Source organism: Capricornis sumatraensis, chromosome 13, assembly GCF_032405125.1.
Source record: "Capricornis sumatraensis isolate serow.1 chromosome 13, serow.2, whole genome shotgun sequence".
Taxonomy (NCBI): Eukaryota; Metazoa; Chordata; class Mammalia; order Artiodactyla; family Bovidae; genus Capricornis; species Capricornis sumatraensis.
Genome location: NC_091081.1, coordinates 77912073 through 77929647, shown reverse-complemented (window position 1 = coordinate 77929647; position 17575 = coordinate 77912073). Strand labels below are relative to the sequence as shown.

Below are 17575 nucleotides of genomic sequence, written 5' to 3'. Positions count from 1 at the left end.
ATGGAAACATGCCTCGGCTAACATGAATGACAGAAGATGCGGATCCATGAAGAGCCAGCCATTCTCACTATGGCCACTAGATCAGCTGGCTGACAGCCCAACTAAGGCTGGGGAGAACTGTCCATCTTAGCCCAGCCCAAATCACTGATCAATAGAATTGTAACCTAAGTAAATGGCTTCTTTCAGCCAATAAATTTTGGAACGATTTGTTGTGCAGCCAGAACTCACTAAGTAGTCCTTACCTCTCTATGTGACTCAAAGTTTATTCTGGGCACAAAACTCTCTTATAAGGTTTATTGAATTACCTTGATAACTGCCACCTCTCCACTTGACTTTGCATTGTATGGACATGGTCTCAGTATACAGTTGTCAGAATACAGACACCCTGGGAAGGTTTGATATTGGATCTCTGATCTGCAGAATATGAAGTTGACTAATGTGCTTGAGATATGACATAGAACAACACATTTCTTGGAGAAAATACAAAGACAAAGTCAGGACATCAATATCTACAATGGTATAAATTTAAGACGAGCAGTTAAAAAGTTAATATTAGCTCTGTCTCATAACATGATGGCTCATGAGTTAAAAGAAAAGAGAAAGAACAAAACCTGCCTGTCAGATACTGAATTTGTAAGCTAATCAACTACGTCCTATGTATTCTGTGTGCTCAATTGCTCAGTTGTGGCTGACTTTTTGTGGCCTCATGGACTCTAGCCTCTCAGGCTCCTCTGTCCATGGGATTTTCCAGGCAATAGTGGAGTGGATTACCATTTCCTCCTCCAGGGGATCTTCCCGACCAAGGGATCAGACCCATGTTTCATGTGTCTCCTTCATTGGCAGGCAGATTCTATACCACTAACCCCACATAGCCATAAAGTCTCCAGTTTTTTCCTCAAATAATGTTACCATTTTGATATATTACTGAAGTGATCATCAAAGACTTGCATATTGTTCCAGATGTATATGTGTAACTGCCTTGATTCTAATGATGACACACCAGTGGAGATTAGTGAAAGAAATCTTTGATTTATCTTAATTTTCAGATATGTCAGTATGTCTCTTCCTCTTTCCCCAGCAGCGGCTCTTCTCTGTCCAACTCTCCCAGCTGGGCATTTTGGGAAAGCAGCCAGCTCCAGGGCTAATGTGTTTCTGCTGTTATCTGACGCTGATGCTGCTTCATAGAGGCAGCAATGAAGATAAGCCCTAATTGGATGTATTTTTAAGGCAAACCTTTTAGTTACTCAGAACAGAGCTTCCCTAATTAGCTTCCTTTCTCTGGCTGTGCAAGGACCACACGGATGTGGAAACACAGGATTTGGAGGTGACTCAAGGGCAGTGGCAGGACAGCTAGAGGACATTCATGGTGAACTCAGGAAACACGCTCCAGCAGACAGGCTGGGAGCTGTCTTGCCAGGAGAGCAAGGCAAATGAAGGATGCTGAGAGGATCAAATGTGACGAGAAGCCCTGGCAGTGGTCCAGCGTATAAGACCAATACCCACACTCCAGAGGAGAGGGAAGGCATGAGCTGGTGCTTAAGGAGAAAGAACTAATCCTTTGTAATGGCCGTCGTCTTGTTCCCATGGAAATATATTTCTCCAATGTAAAATATTTGAACTGCAGTTTAGGACTGAGAGTTTGAAGTTGCACTCGTTAATGTATTATCCTCGCCTTAGAGAAAAATCTATTTAAATGCCTCCCCTTTTTAAGTTATTCACAAGATTTCCGTAGCCACTGAGAAGGAGCTATGCTTAGCAAAAAGAACAGGCTTAGAGGTCTTGATGATGAAGGGAAAAAAAAAAAAGGAGCAGAGTAGGAAAACACTTCTTTCTGGCTTTCCTTTCGGAAATGGAATTAGAAATGAGACATAATAAGTTAATCATTTCCCTTTGGTTGGAAGTAGGTCTGCCATCATTACCTCATGCTCCCTAGGGCTTGCCAGTTCCTGGGTTCATTTGAGCGTGATTTAATATCGAGGGTATGAGGATTAATGCGCCTATGACAGATCCATCTGGGCCATATTGCATTAGTCCTGCAGTCAATTAGAAGAGTGAGCCCGGGTTGGGGTTGGTTCGGTGGCGGTAGTGGGACAAGAGAAAGCAGAGATGAAGCAGCTGCATCTTAAGGGAGTCAGGCTCTCCTTCTGGCCCCTTGATTTGGCTTCTGGGTGATTGTCATGGAGCCATCTGTTCCCATGGCTGCTCCCTGATCCTACAAACTTTATCTAAGCTTCTGACATGAGGATTTACTTTCACAGGGAGTTTGCATTTGAGCTCTGTGTTATAAAATTACATACGCCACTATTTAGGGGATGCCGGCACCATTATTTGGAAGTTTACTTGCTTACATTGATAAGTAAGTGACTGATTTATTTAACAGGTCAGAGGCCAAATTTTCGAAACCAGAGGCTGAACAGGCAACAGTAGCCTAGAGACAGATGTTTTTCTCTCTTCCGTGCAGGCTTCCGTCTGTACTCTTTTATGTGTAGGGATACATCTTCCAGGAAATAGTTACTCCTTATGATATTAGCCTCAAGGGGCATGTTGACTGGGCTTCCCAGGTGAGTTGGCGGTAAAGAATCCACCTGCCAATGCAGGAGATGCGGGTTTGATCCCTAGGTCAGAGGGATCCCCTGGAGGAGGAAATGGAAAACCCAATCCAATATTCTAGACTGGGAAATCCCAGGGACAGAGGAACTTGTTGGGCTACAGTCAGTTATAAAACTAATTTAGTTTATAACTAATTTTTAATATTAGTTTATAACTAATACTGTTACAAAACTAATTTAGTTCTAAGAAGCAGTAGGTTTGAGTTCAGGTATGAAAATTTACAAGTCAATGACTTAACAAAGTAAAGGTGTCCATTTGACTTTCTCCTTTTCTGGGACACTGGGAACATCGTCCTCCATTACCACAGTGGGCAAAATGCTGATGCTTTCTTTGCAACCACAGAACCAGAGCAGGACTGGCTTTAGAGAAGTGACAGGGACTTTACTTGGGGATAGAGGCAGATGCCACAGAAGCACTGTGGCAGAGCTAGTGGTCACTTAATTCTATACCCCCAGCTAAATTTCCCAGCCTCCTTTGCCCTTGGTTAGGGCTTTGTGACCAGTTTGTTCCAAAGGACTGTAGTTGAAAGTCAAATGTGTTGTGTCAAAGTTAAGGCAGCTGAAAGTCGGTGCGCCTTCCCCCGTCTCTCTCTACTCATCCCCTCGCTGATCGTCGTCATCATGTTAGTCGCTTCAGTCATGCCTGACTCTTTGCGACCCCATGGGCTCTAGCCCGTTAGACTCTCCTGTCTGGATTTTACAGGCAAGCATACTGGAGTGGTTGCCATTTCCTTCTATAGGGGATCTTTCCGACTTAGGGATCCCACCCGGGTCTCCTGCATTGCAGACAGACTCTTTACTATCTGAGCCACCAGGGAAGCCCACCAGTTATAAAAGCCATCTATTCCTGGTGGAATATCCATGAGCTGAAGGAGGGCAGTGTGTCCTCTGCTGGGCTCTGTATTCTAGTGAACAAGAAATAAAACCATTATATTAAGCTAAAAAAGAAGTGACAGGGATGTTGGAATGATATGCATGAAACGCCTAACATTAGGGGAAATCAGAATTCTAGATGGGGATCTCTTCTTCAATGTGCTGAAGTCATTAACCTTGCATAGACGAAAAGGCTGCGGCAACACAGACTTCTAGCAGATTTATGGAATTCTAATTGGAATGTCTCTGTATCTAAATGATTATGTGCAAAATACATAGAGCTCGGTTTATATAATGAAGTGTTCCTTGGCCATAGTGATCATAATTTCCTCCTCTCCTCCCTCCCTCCTTGTACTGACCTCAACCCCTGAGTTACTGGTCCACTTCTAATGGATTCTAATGTTGGACTTTAAAAAGCTCTGTAATTTTTATGTCATCCCTGGTAGGTACACCCAGTCCTAAAAGCTGCATACCTGATGGTTAGTCCTATCCACCGTATTGGCTGTGGAGGGGTGGTCTCTGGTGTTCTGACGAATTCGAGTGGAGTTTTGCTGCTCAATGGTGGAGGAAGTTGGGATACAGAACTCTCTGAAGCATCGTTTGAAGTTTTCATCCAGAAATGCATAAAGGACCGGGTTCAGGCAGCTGTTGGTATAACCTAGAGCAATGCAGAAATGCCAGGAAACGGTCTGGAAAGTAGTTTCCGGGATTGTGATCAAGGCTTTAATGATGACGTAGATGTGAATGGGCGTCCAGCAGACAATGAACACAGCCACAACCACCAGCACCATCCTGGTAATTCTTCGGAGGTTCCTGTCCTTTTCTTTGGAGCCAGAGAGCATGCGGACACTCTTGAGGCGTAAGATCATCAGCCCATAACACACTGTAATGATGAGGATAGGCATGATGAAGGCAAAGATGAAAACGCAGATTTTCAGCAGGTTTTCCCAGTACCACGTTGGGTGAGAGAATATTAGTGTACAGTCTATGGAACCTAGAGAAAAAGAAGTATAAGGAAGAATTAGCAGCAACATTTAATGCTACCATCAGGTGTTAATATGGCCATTTCGCTTTCTAACTTATAGCCTTGACCCGAGGTAACTTATGGCTCTTGGTACACAAATCCTAGAAGGAGGATTTAAAGAATTCATGGAAAAAACACTCAGATCTCTGTTGATTTTTCCAAATATGTCATTTGGTTGTCCACTTTGATGATGTTATGTATCTCTCGCCACGAGCTAGATTCTCTATGGAGTCTAAGTTGACATAAAAATATAATCGCTGTCCAGACTCTAGGAGTTTCCAGCTACTGGGTGCCTTCACTCCACTTTTTTTTCCTCTTTTTTTGGCTTCTGAAGAGCTTGTGGGATCTTAGTTTTCCTACCCAGGGCACCACAGTGACAGTGCCAAGTCCTAAGCAATGGACCACCAGGAAATTCCCTAAACTCCTCTTTTTGATGGGTGGTTTCTCATTCTGAAATGAGGTCTAAAAAGACACACTTGTCATGTAGGCAGTCACTTGACATTTTCAAACAAGCCTCCACTTAATGTTCTTTGGGTCTAAGCTCTAATTACTGTTTAAAGATCTGTGTTCTTATGCTGCCATCATTTGGATGAAGTAATCAGGAATGATTACAGTGCAGAGGAATCAGGAATGGATAGATTTTGGTTTATATTCTCTCTAAAATGTTCACTGGACTTAAACTTTTAGGGGAAAATTCCTATTTCAAAATATTCAGAAGTATTTTATGAGAAAGAATCATGGAAGCTGCAGTTTGCACAGCACTGGACCACTCTGTAAATTCTACTTGGGTCATGACGTCACCCACATATCTATCTGTATACTCTCCACCGCCCAGGCCCGCAGCATCAGTCACCTTGCCGGTACTTTGTCGTTGCCATGAACATCACAGGCAGACCAATGGCTGAAGAGAGGATCCAGTTGCAGATGTTGATGACCTTGGCATTACGGGGAGTGCGGAAATCCAGGGCCTTGACAGGATGGCAGACTGCAATGTAGCGATCCACGCTCATGGTGCAGAGGGTGAATATGCTGGTGAACATATTGTAGTAGTCTATGGAGATCACAATCTTGCACAGGATGGTTCCAAACGGCCATGTTCCCATCAGGTAATTGACACTCTGGAAAGGCAGGGTACTGGTTGCTAGGGCATCTGCCAGAGCAAGGTTGAAAATATAGATGTTGGTGGCAGTCTTCATTTTGGTGTACCTAGCAGATGAGGGAAAAGCAGTGGTAGAGTCAAAAAAAAAAAAAAGAAAAAAACCCCATCAGTGTGAAATGCAGTGAAGTTTTTAGTAAAAAAATTGAAAACTAAAAGGCAAAAACCAAACAACCCTCCCAAAACCAAAGCAAAAGCAATAGCAAGGATTAGTGGAAAGCATCTGAGATTAGATATAAAGGAACTCTTTCAGAGTACTAGGTTGGCCATTTATAATCATGTACCTATTTCTCTACTTTTCTGTTTTGCTATCTGTAAAATGGTTATAAGAATAGCTGCCATACTGATTGATTGGTTTGTTTGCTTTTTTTTAAAAATGTGCCAGGCACTGTGATAAGTGTAATAGACTCAGGGAGCTCTCAGTAAAGTATCTACTCAGTGAGTAATAATGCATTTAATTCTAAATAAGTAAGAGAAAATTTTCATATATACAACTAAAACTATGGAACAATGTAATTGTACTAGAGTATATATATATATATATATATATATATATATATATATATATATATGTGTGTGTGTGTGTGTGTGTGTGTGCTTGCCAGGTGGCTCAGTGCTAAAGAATCTGCCTGCCACTGCTGGAGACATGGGTTTGATCTTTGAAGAGGTAAACCAATTTGATTGTAGCATGCTTGTGTGTTAAATCGCTTCAGTCATGTCTGACTCTTTGTGACCCCATGGACTGTAGCATGCCAGACTCCTCTGTCTATGAGATTCTCCAGGCAAGATTAATGGAGGGGGTTACTATTTCCTTTTCCAGGGGATCTTCCCAACCCAAATCTTCTGAAGTAAAAAATCAAAAATGAAATAAAAGATATGACTTTTAGGACCCTTGAGTAATTGACCTTGATGCTCAAGAAGTTTTAAACTTTTTGATGTTGTTTATTAGCTGAAATTTCTCCCTCACAGCAGAAAGAAAACAAAAATAAACCAACCTCCCCAAACCTTGCTAGCTATACCATAGCACACTCGACTGCGTTAATCACCATCTCAGGCAGTAGACGTACATTCCACAGCTTATATTTAGTACAATGTTTTATGTTAAATAATCAGTTTCTTTACTGATTTATGTAAAGTTTATGACTCATTATACTTCTAACCTTTTCTTCAGGCTCATCTTAGCCCTATGTGCTTATTAATGTATGATTATTTCAGTTAAAAAAGCCTTTCCTCCTTTAGAATGAGATGTTTTGTGAAATAAAATTAGGTTAGAGTCTCACATCACAAAAGAAAAAGTGAATATTTGTCTATGAAAGTTATTTCGCTTGGCATCTTATGGGAACAATGATGTTTAATTTTCTCCATTTATTCAAAGATCCTTCCTCTACAGATAGGCAGTATTTTTATCTCAGTTACTCACACTTTAAATCACAGCAACATATAAAAAGGGGTTCAGCAGTTTCCAAAATACGTGAAAGAATAATACAAGACTAAAGGTCTGAGAATTCCAGTTGCCTCCAGTATAGCGTCAAAGGCTTCAATCTAAAACAATAGTCTGATCAGAAAAGGGGTCATGCTGTCCAGCAACCATGAGCTTTTCATTTTGTCCTGTTCTATGTGGTAGTATGAACATTGCCCCCGGAAAGTGACATGAATGATTAGACTCACACTACAAGCTATAGGAGTGTATACACCAGAGTGAGCAAGCGTGCCAAAGAAGGGAGCCGAAGGAAGGGTCACCTTTGCTGTTCAGTTCACCTGGGTGGGTCTGAGTCGAACTCCTGGATGTCAACACACAATCCTTCACCCATCCTTCGGGCCTTTTACTTCTTACTGAGTCAGAGATGAATTTGGTGGCAAAATGGACAAAACAAACTGGGAGGGATAGGTGACATATTCCTAGAGTGTCTCCCCTGGACCATAGGGCCTTCCTGACATTGATCGTTCCTGCTGTAGTCACTGAATTGGGTCTTTTCCTCTAGGTAGTGGGCCAAGCTATTTTTCTCCTTCCTAGTTATCCTACGGAAATTTTCCTAGTATGTATTTTTGAAATTTTGTTCTAAGTGATCTAGTAGCTTATTTGCAATATGATTCCAAATAAATTGCCATAGAAATATTTGAAAAATAGATTCTCAGAACCTTCAATGATTGATCCAGTAAAGTGATTTTTATGGAGCTTTCAGATGATATACTAGGGAAAGGGTGTCAGGAAACTCACTTCATGGGCAGCTCATCTATTCTTCTGTGCTCCATATATATCTTTTGTTTGTAAATGTCCTCCCTTGTTTGTGGCTATAACTCCTATTTATTTTTAAACCTGTTCTTCAAGCTATTTCCCCAGTTACCAAAACCTCATTGAATTTTGACCCACATGTACTAAATGAAGCCACCCTGAACTAAGTACTTTTGCAATGAGATAGGCTTTGTAAACCTTTGGTTATTCTATTGTGTTTTTGAGTTAATTCTTGAGTTGTGATGACCCTGTTTTTGTCCAGAAACAAAAAAGATCAAGGATGCATGAAAACAGGATGAACTTCTCTGGTGGCTCAGGGGTCAAGAATCCATCTGCCAATGCAAGAGACAGAAGAGACGCAGGTTCAGTCTCTGGGCTTGGAAAATCCCCTGAAGGAGGAAATAGCAACCCATTCCAGTATACTTGCCTTTATAATATCATGGACAGAACAGCCTGTTGGGCTACAGTCCATGGGATCATAAGGGGTTGCAAAGAATCACACACTACTTAGCATACACCTACTCCACCTACATTCCAGAATCCATCTTGCCAGTTTCGTATACCATCGTGAGCTTCACATGGCTCTCTACCTATTTTCAGTTCAATTCAGTTCAGTCGCTCAGTCGTGTCTGACTCTTTGCAACCCCATGAATCACAGCACGCCAGGCCTCCCTGTCCATCACCAACTCCTGGAGTCCACTCAAACTCATGTCCATTGAGTCGGTGATGCCATCCAACCATCTCATCCTCTGTCGTCCCCTTCTCCTCCTGCCTTCAATCTTTCTCAGCATGAGGGTCTTTTCAAATGAGTCAGCTCTTTGCATCAGGTGGCCAAAGTATTGGAGTTTTAGCTTCAATATCAGTCCTTCCAATGAATACCCAGGACTGATATATACTCCTTTAGGATGGACTGGTTGGATCTCTTTGCAGTCCAAGGGACTCTCAAGAATCTTCTCCAACACCACAGTTCAAAAGCATCAATTCTTTGGCACTCAGCTTTCTTTATACCCCAACTCTCACATCCATACATGACCACTGGAAAAACCATAGCCTTGACTAGATGGACCTTTGTTGACAAAGTTATGTCTTTGCTTTTTAATGTGCTCCCTACGTTGGTCATAATTTTCCTTCCAAGGAGTAAGTGTCTCTTAATTTTATGGCTGCACTCACCATCTGCAGTGATTTTGGAGCCCAGAAAAATAAAGTCTGACACTGTTTCCACTGTTTCCCCATCTATTTTTTATGAAGTGATGGGACTGGATGCCATGAACTTCGTTTTCTGAATGTTGAGCTTTAGACCAACTTTTTCACTCTCCTCTTTCACCTTCATCAAGAGGCTCTTTAGTTCTTCACTTTCTGCCATAAGGGTGGTGTCATCTGCATACCTGAGGTTATTGATATTTCTCCCGGCAATCTTGATTTCAGCTCGTGCATCTTCCAGCCCAGCGTTTCTCATGATGTACTCTGCATAGAAGTTAAATAAGCAGGGTGACAATATACAGCCTTGACGTACTCCTTTTCCTATTTGGAACCAGTCTGTTGTTCCATGTCCAGTTCTGTTGCTTCCTGACCTGCATACAGGTTTCTTAAGAGGCAGGTCAGGTGGTCTGGTATTCTTATCTCTTTCAGAATTTTTCAGTTTCTTGTGATCCACACAGTCAAAAGCTTTGGTATAGTCAGTAAAGCAGAAGTAGATGTGTTTCTAGAACTCTCTTGCTTTTTTGATGATCCAATGGATGTTGGCAATTTGATCTCTGGTTCCTCTGCCTTTTCTAAAACCAGCTTGAACATCTGGAAATTCACGGTTCATGTATTGCTGAAGCCTGGCTTGGGGAATTTTGAGCATTACTTTACTAGCGTGTGAGATGAGTGCAATTGTGCGGTAGTTTGAGCATTCTTTGGCATAGGTTTTCTTTGGGATTGAAATGAAACTGACCTTTTCCAGTCTCATGGCCACTGCTGAGTTTTCCAAATTTGCTAGCATATTGAGTGCAGCACTTTCACAGCATCATCTTTCAGGATTTGAAATAGCTCGACTGGAATTCCATCACCTCCACTAGCTTTGTTTGTAGTGATGCTTCCTAAGGCCCACTTGACTTCATATTCCAGGATATCTGGCTCTAGGTGAGTGTGAGTGATCACATCATCATGATTATCTGAGTCGTGAAGATCTTTTTTGTACAGTTCTTCTGTGTATTCTTAATTTTTTAAGGAGTTCACAATAGAACCATCTGGGATGTACAGGATGTTTTTATCTCTTGGGGGGCTGATATTCTGCCCTTTGTTGTTTTTGACAAATGAAGTTTCTCTTTTTTCTCTTTTACTGTTTATCTGTGAAGAAGAAAGCTATCTAACTCTTCAAGGATTCAATGAGCCCCTTTTCTATGTTCAGCATTGTGCTTGGATACTTTTTCATATCTGTCATGATTTTTATATCCACTTACCCTCACGTAGAAAAATTCACAGTTTTAATAGAGAAAAAAACCTCAGAGTGTCATCTTTTAATATTCATGATTAATTGGATAAATTGGATGAAATAAAGTCACTTGTCCTACATTTCAGGTTGTTATTTAGAAGAAGAAAGTAGATATATGAATACCCACCTGAATCTCTCTTCTATTATCTAGACCATTCTGTTGTCTCAGGCAAGTGTGTGTGTGTGTGTGTGTGTGTGTGTGTGAGAGAGAGAGAGAGAGAGAGAGAGAGAGAGAGAGAGATTGAAAACAACCAAAACCTATGATACACTCTCATCAGGCATTAACACAAAGAGACTATATATTAGTTTATTATTTTCTGTTAAGTTTTCCGCTAGCTTAGTGGAGCAAACAAGGGATTTCTCACTTTACTATAAAATATTCTAAAACATTTTATTTACATTTATTTCAAGTGGTCTTATGTGGTCAGTGACCAAATTTCCAATGAGTTTATGTTAGCAAAATGAGACAGGAGTATTCTTAGATCTCTGAGCCCTGCAGGCAGAAAAATGACTATTCTTTGCTAATTTGCCTCAGAAGAGAAGACCAAGCGAGGTTTACAGGAAATTAAACAAAGACACACTGCCCCTTTCTGCCCCTGTATCACCAGAGTGTAACAACCATGAGTCTTTTTGATTGAGTGGTGCTCTCTCTTCATCTACACCTACTTTTTTTTTTGCTGTTGTTCTCTGTATTCCTACTTTCTTCTTACTCCATCATACATTAATGACAATTCAGGGGAAAAATAGCCTTCAGATGGAAAAGGGACAAAAATCTGCTTTCTTCAGGCAATGGATGTACTTTATAAATAGAAAATGTGAAACAAATGACTGATCCTCATGAACCCCCCTCCCACCTCCCTCCCCATAACATCTCTCTGGGTCATCTTCATGTTTGGGGAACGCATGTACACCTGTGGTGGATTCATGTCAATGTATGGCAAAACCAATACAGTATTGTAAAGTAAAATAAAGTAAAAATAAAAATAAAAAAAAAATAAATTAAAAAAAACAACAAAAAAAACCAAATAACTGATCCTGTTTTTATTTTTGCATTTGGTGCTAGAAAAAATCAGAGTGAAATGTGTGGGTCCTTTTAATAATTGCATAGAATTCTAAAGGCACTAGAATCTAATATATTTCTATTGTACTGAGTCTCCAGCTACTCTCATCATTTTGTTCTCTTTTGGCTTCCTATTTGCTGGTTTTCTTTTTCATTTCTCTCATTTTATTGCATGCATTTTAAAAGGTTCTTCAAATCCTCTTGTTGGAATTGGAAACTGAGGTGGAGGATTGGTAGAGAACAGGGAGGCACATCAGGGCAGAGGAAAGAAAAAGAAAGCGGAGACTTCCATTACGGCCAAGAGACTCTGTTTAATAATTTTTTGCATTATGCCTTTTGAAACTGCTTATTTCCTGCTTTTTTTTTGGTTTTTGATTTCTGAAAATTTTACTTCAGCACATTTATCTCCTCAAACGTTTATATGAAAAAACATGTTTTTTCTTGATTCTCATATTCTGTGATAGATAACATTGATGTACTATAGAAAAATATGATGCTAAATCCTCTGATGTATGTACACCATTGTCATTGAATGAAACATTCTTATCTGTGACTTAAGATTTTTATTTCCTGAAATATTGATTTTCATCTCTTTAGACCAAATTACTTGAAAAACATTATTAGAACATCTACCTCAGCCTTTGCTTCATAGATAACAATGTTTTATTTTTATTCTAAAGGACTGATTTTTAAAATTTAGAAACACTTTAGCTTTCAAGTTTGAGAGTGCTAAGAGAAAAGGAAATTCTCTTATTTTAGAATCTGAAAGTTTTGGACATAAAAAATAATCAAATGTGTTACCACTAATATCAAATTATGATATATCCCTAGGCATTTCTTTAATATTGAAGGAACACAAGGAAAACTTCAAAATATAATAAAACAATTCTATCAATGTCAATATTAGAAAATTGCTTTTTGAGAAGCTCAAGCATATGCTGTAGAATATACATTTTTAGAGTATAGACTATCAGTAGAATTATTGTCTACTGCACTGAGTGCAACAAACATGAAAATTTTGGTGATGATATGGTGCATATACTCAATGCAAGTATAAGATGAAAGACAGCATGAACAGAAAAATTTAAACCATAATAGATTATCCATTCAGCATAGAATCCAGCACAAGATGGGCACCAGTAAATCAAACTGAAAACAGGAAAAAGGGCTTGGGTTATTTTATTTTTTTATAGTAAAATGAAATAAATTTTTTACGGGAACCAATGGCTTTTGAAGTAAAAGTGAACACGGAGTATTCCTTTCTGCCTTGTCATTCGGTTGTCAAATTGAGAAGAACTTTGGCCATAAAAAGTCATAGAATGATGAGAAGTGAGATCTGAAAGGGGCTCTGAGGACCACATCATTTGATCACCTTCTTTTATGGTGGAAGAAACTAAGCATAGAGAGATGTACAAATATTTGAGACCTTCTCTCTGCCCTTGCCTAGGCTCCATTTAAAAATGAAATGATCTTCTGTGCAGTAACTGCATTGCGTGCCATGTGTATTTCTGGATGTGCATTGCTGATATACTCAGCCACTATGTAGCTAATCGAGGTAGGTATGCAAAGGTTTTTAATCTTCTTTTCAAAGATGCCCATGCTGGGAATGTACTGGGAATTTTGAGATATTTTCTCATTATACTGAATGTGGTAACAGAACCATATTTTTAAAGGAGAACCAAGGTTGCTCTTTTTCCTTTGTTTTACTCTCTTACAATCCATGATTTAAACCTATCAGTTCCATGCAGTTGACTTACAACTTCTCTCTCAAGTTCAATCACCATGTTTCCAGGTTTTTTTGGGACATCTGTAATTTACTCTAGGATTCTCAAGTGCAATGTCTCAGTTCAGTTCAGTTCATTTCAGTCGCTCAGTCGTGTCTGACACTTTGTGACCCCATGAATCGCAGCACGCCAGGCCTCCCTGTCCATCACCAACTCCCAGAGTTCACTCAGACTCACGTCCATCGAGTCAGTGATGCCATCCAGCCATCTCATCCTCTTTCGTCCCCTTTTCCTCCTGCCCCCAATCCCTCCCAGCATCAGAGTCTTTTCCAATGAGTCAACTCTTGGCATGAGGTGGCCAAAGTACTGGAGTTTCAGCTTCAATATCAGTCCTTCCAAAGAGAACCCAGGACTGATCTCCTTTAGAATGGACTGGTTGGATCTCCTTGCTGTCCAAGGGACCCTCAAGAGTCTTCTCCAACACCACAGTCCAAAAGCATCAATTTTTTGGCACTCAGCTTTCTTCACAGTCCAACTCTCACATCCATACATGACTAGTGGAAAAACCATAGCCTTGACTAGACGGACCTTTGTTGGCAAAATAATGTCTCTGCTTTTTAATATGCTCTCTAGGTTGGTCATAACTTTCCTTCCAAGGAGTAAGTGTCTTTTAATTTCATGGCTGCAATCTCTGTGCGGTGATTTTGGAGCCCCCCAAAATAAAGACTGACACTGTTTCCACTATTTCCCCATCTATTTCTCATGAAGTGATGGGACCAGATGCCGTGATCTTCGTTTTCTGAATGTTGAGCTTTAAGCCAACTTTTTCAGTCTCCTCTTTCACTTTCATCAAGAGGCTTTTTAGTTCCTCTTCACTTTCTGCCATAAGGGTGGTGTCATCTGCATATCTGAGGTGGTTGATATTTCTCCTGGCAATCTTGATTCCAGCTTGTGCTTCTTCCAGCCCAGCGTTTCTCATGATGTACTCTGCATATAAGTTAAATAAGTGGGGTGACAATATACAGCTTTAACGTATGCCTTTTCTTATTTGGAACCAGTCTGTTGTTCCATGTCCAGTTCTAACTGTTGCTTCCTGACCTGCATATAGGTTTCTCAAGAGGCAGGTCAGGTGGTCTGGTATTCCCATCTCTCTCAGAATTTTCCACAGTTTATTGTGATCCACACAGTCAAAGACTTTGGCATAATAGATAAAACAGAAATAGATGTTTTTCTGGAACTCTCTTGCTTTTTCGATGATCCAGAGGATGTTGGCAATTTGATCTCTGGTTCCTCTGCTTTTTCTAAGACCAGCTTGAACATCTGGAAGTTCACGGTTCATGTATTGCTGAAGCAATGTCTCAAAGGGTGCTTATTCTTTCTTATGCACTACAAACACCACGACCATCACCATCATAACAATCAGTAATAGCAAAATAACCATCATTGAAGGAGATGTAATGAATGGAGAGTTGAGATAATTAGAAAGGCAAAAGCTAATTATATTTTTAGAAATAGGGAGTAAAGGAGGAAGGGTGAAATAGAACTCATAAATTTTAGCATGCAAGAATGGATAGATAGTAATATCATTATTTAGCAGAGAAGGAGGAGAAGAAAAGGAGATTTGGTTTTGATAAAGAGTTCATTTTTGAGTGTATTATGTTGTGTAACAAAGGAAACATGACCATTATACGTGAATATATGTTTGCAGTTCAGCTGGGCAATTTATTTATAAGTCATCAAGCTCTAGATGGTATTTCCAATCATGCAAGTGGATGGAATTGCCTTTCTGTATGATGAAAAATGTGAAGAATGTTGAAGGCAGAGAAGAACAAAGTTTCATAAAGGGACAGAAGAGAAGAGAGGGGGAGAGGAAGGGAGAGAAGGAGAGAGGATATGAAGATGTTAATATAAGGATACAATACTTCAGGATGTGAATGAGAAAGAAATGAATTTTTAAAATGTCAGAACCAGAAGCTAGTCTGTGGAATAGTCTTCTAATCAGAGGACACATTTTTGTAAATGAGGGATTTGATTTTTATCAATATCCAAGAAAATGGCTCTTTTCCATTATTATTATATTTAGTTATACAACATAAAATGCATTTATTCATAGACTATAATATTTTCAATATTTTTAAATATTTATAATATTATTAAATTCTGATAAATAGAATTTATCAGAATTCTTGCTTCTGAAAGAACAAGTTTGTAGGAGTACCACAGCTACAAGTGTGTCTATATGTGAATGCATATATTTTATATATTCTAATATACTAAATCACATTTATACCTAATTTCCTTATAAATCTTATAGCTCATATAAGAAAGAAATTTGATAGAAATTTCCCCAAATTTAACAATATTAAAAATATACATTGCAATTTCTATATAAACTTGTAGAATGGGAAGAGATTTTTCTATAGTCTTAATAAAAATAAATTTTGATCAACAAAGCTAGAGAAAAATTATTTTTCTACTTTACTATAGAAAATGATAAGGCAAAATTGTTGTCAAAAACTTTAAAATATCTACCAATCTCTGAATGATATATAACATGTCATTATCATTTTAATTAAAATTTTAATGATTATAGGTTGAAAATAATTTAATGTATTCCTTGATGAGTTATATTGCCTTCTGTATTAATTGGTTTTTACTTTTTGCCCATTTTTGGATCATGTTTTTCTTATTGACTTGTTAGAGATTAAAATAGATATTATAAATATTTCTTTCAGGCTGCTAGTGTTTAATTTTATTCATCATGGTTTTCTGTTTCCTAAAACTGTCAAATTTAATTCCTTTATGGTGTGTGTATGTACATGTTTGCATCTATTTTTCATAAAGACTTTTCTTATTATGTGGTTGTTGAAACATTTTTGAAATTTCCTTTTAATAATTTGAAAATATAGATATTCTTCAGAATGTACTTTTGATTTTTTAAAAAACGCGGTGCTTGCTTATTGTAAAAATAAATAATACAGGAAAGCACAAAAGAAAAAAAATGGAATACCATAATCCAGAGATAGCATTTTGGCTAACATCTTTCTAAACTTTTCATATATATGAGAAGAGTAACATTCATTTACAGTGGCTACTGGCCTGACATTGCACTAAGCAAATTTATAACATTGAGGGGAAAGGCACTTTATCATCCCCATTTTACAGATGAGCAAACTAAGCCTCAGAGATCCGATACTTTACTCAAAGTTATAAAGCCTGTAAGCGACAGAACTGGAGTTACCCTGAGTCTGTTCACTCATCCATGCTGCCTCCCTGAAACACACAGAAAACCCCTCAGGTAGAATTTGAGTCTTGCAGCTCTTCTAAGCCCAGCACATAGGAGACACTAAAAAAATGCTTATTTTATTTGGTTATCTAAAAAATGTATTTGATCTGTATAAAAAAAAACAGCTGAACATAACTTTATCCTTGGGATGAAAAATGACAATTCCTCTCCTCCCATCACATTTCTATTGCTCATGTGGTCATCTTCAGCATTTGTCACTTGCCTCTGAATTTATAATTTGAGAATAACATCATCAGCAACCCTTAACACTACTGATCTCGCTGTTTCATCATTTACTCTTTTCAAAAGGAGTAACTTATCCAGTTTATGTGTTTAGGATAAAGAGTTGGTTATGTACAGCTCTGCCACTTTTCCTCTCTCTCTCTGAAATTCAACTGCTAAAAGGGAATATGGTATATTCCACTGATCCAGGTTCCAAATTGTAAAGGGGCTGGTCCACACATGGGGAGGTTGCCAGTGGGCCAGGCCTGTGGGATACATTTCATTCTGGGTTTATAATTAAGAAGCCATTATTATTGCATAACTATGTCACATCAGCTAAGTATTTTTCAGTAATAAAGTTGACTTTTTTCTTTGCTGATTCTTTTTGGGCTCTCTCACAGTTGGTCAAACAGCAGAGAAAGCAGGAGTGACATTTAATAGGACCGTTTAAACATTCATATTGCCTACTGGGAACTTATCTATAATTTTCAAAAATTTATTTCATTGATTTATTGATTTTTAACTTGTGTTCTTTAAAAAAAAAAAAAGATTTCTGAAAGGTGGAGTAAAGGGGCCAAAAGTAAAATCTTGTGCCTGTTCTCAGTCATTTTAAAAATGAAAGATTATTTTGTACTCACTTTGAGTATTTAATAAAGGCAAATCTTGTGCTATTTATGAACTTGAGAATAAATTTCAACCTTTAGCAAAGCTTGCACATGAAATCTTCCTGCTATGTAATATATGTGTGGATTGTATTAGGATTACCTGTTTTGTTGTTTTTCTGTAAATTTGTGGAGTATAGCGAACAGACGCGATCTGTGCTCTGCAATGTGTCTGTCTGAACGACAGGCTCGATTCTCCTGACCCCAAAGCCCACATCTATATAATTTCTTTAAATTTGAAATTCCCATT

General features: G+C 38.8%; 1 protein-coding gene across 1 annotated transcript in view; it reads right to left on the bottom strand.

Annotated features, from left to right (window-relative positions):
- Positions 1-369: 369 nt before the first annotated feature.
- The window catches only part of OPRM1 (opioid receptor mu 1), a 41266-nt gene continuing 24060 nt past the window's right edge, over positions 370-17575 (bottom strand). The window contains exons 2-4 of the mRNA XM_068984991.1: positions 5360-5712; positions 3956-4476; positions 370-414 (exon numbers count right to left, since the gene is read on the bottom strand). Of these exons, the coding sequence (XP_068841092.1) occupies positions 370-414; positions 3956-4476; positions 5360-5712 (919 nt within the window). The remainder of the gene's footprint in view (positions 415-3955; positions 4477-5359; positions 5713-17575) is intronic.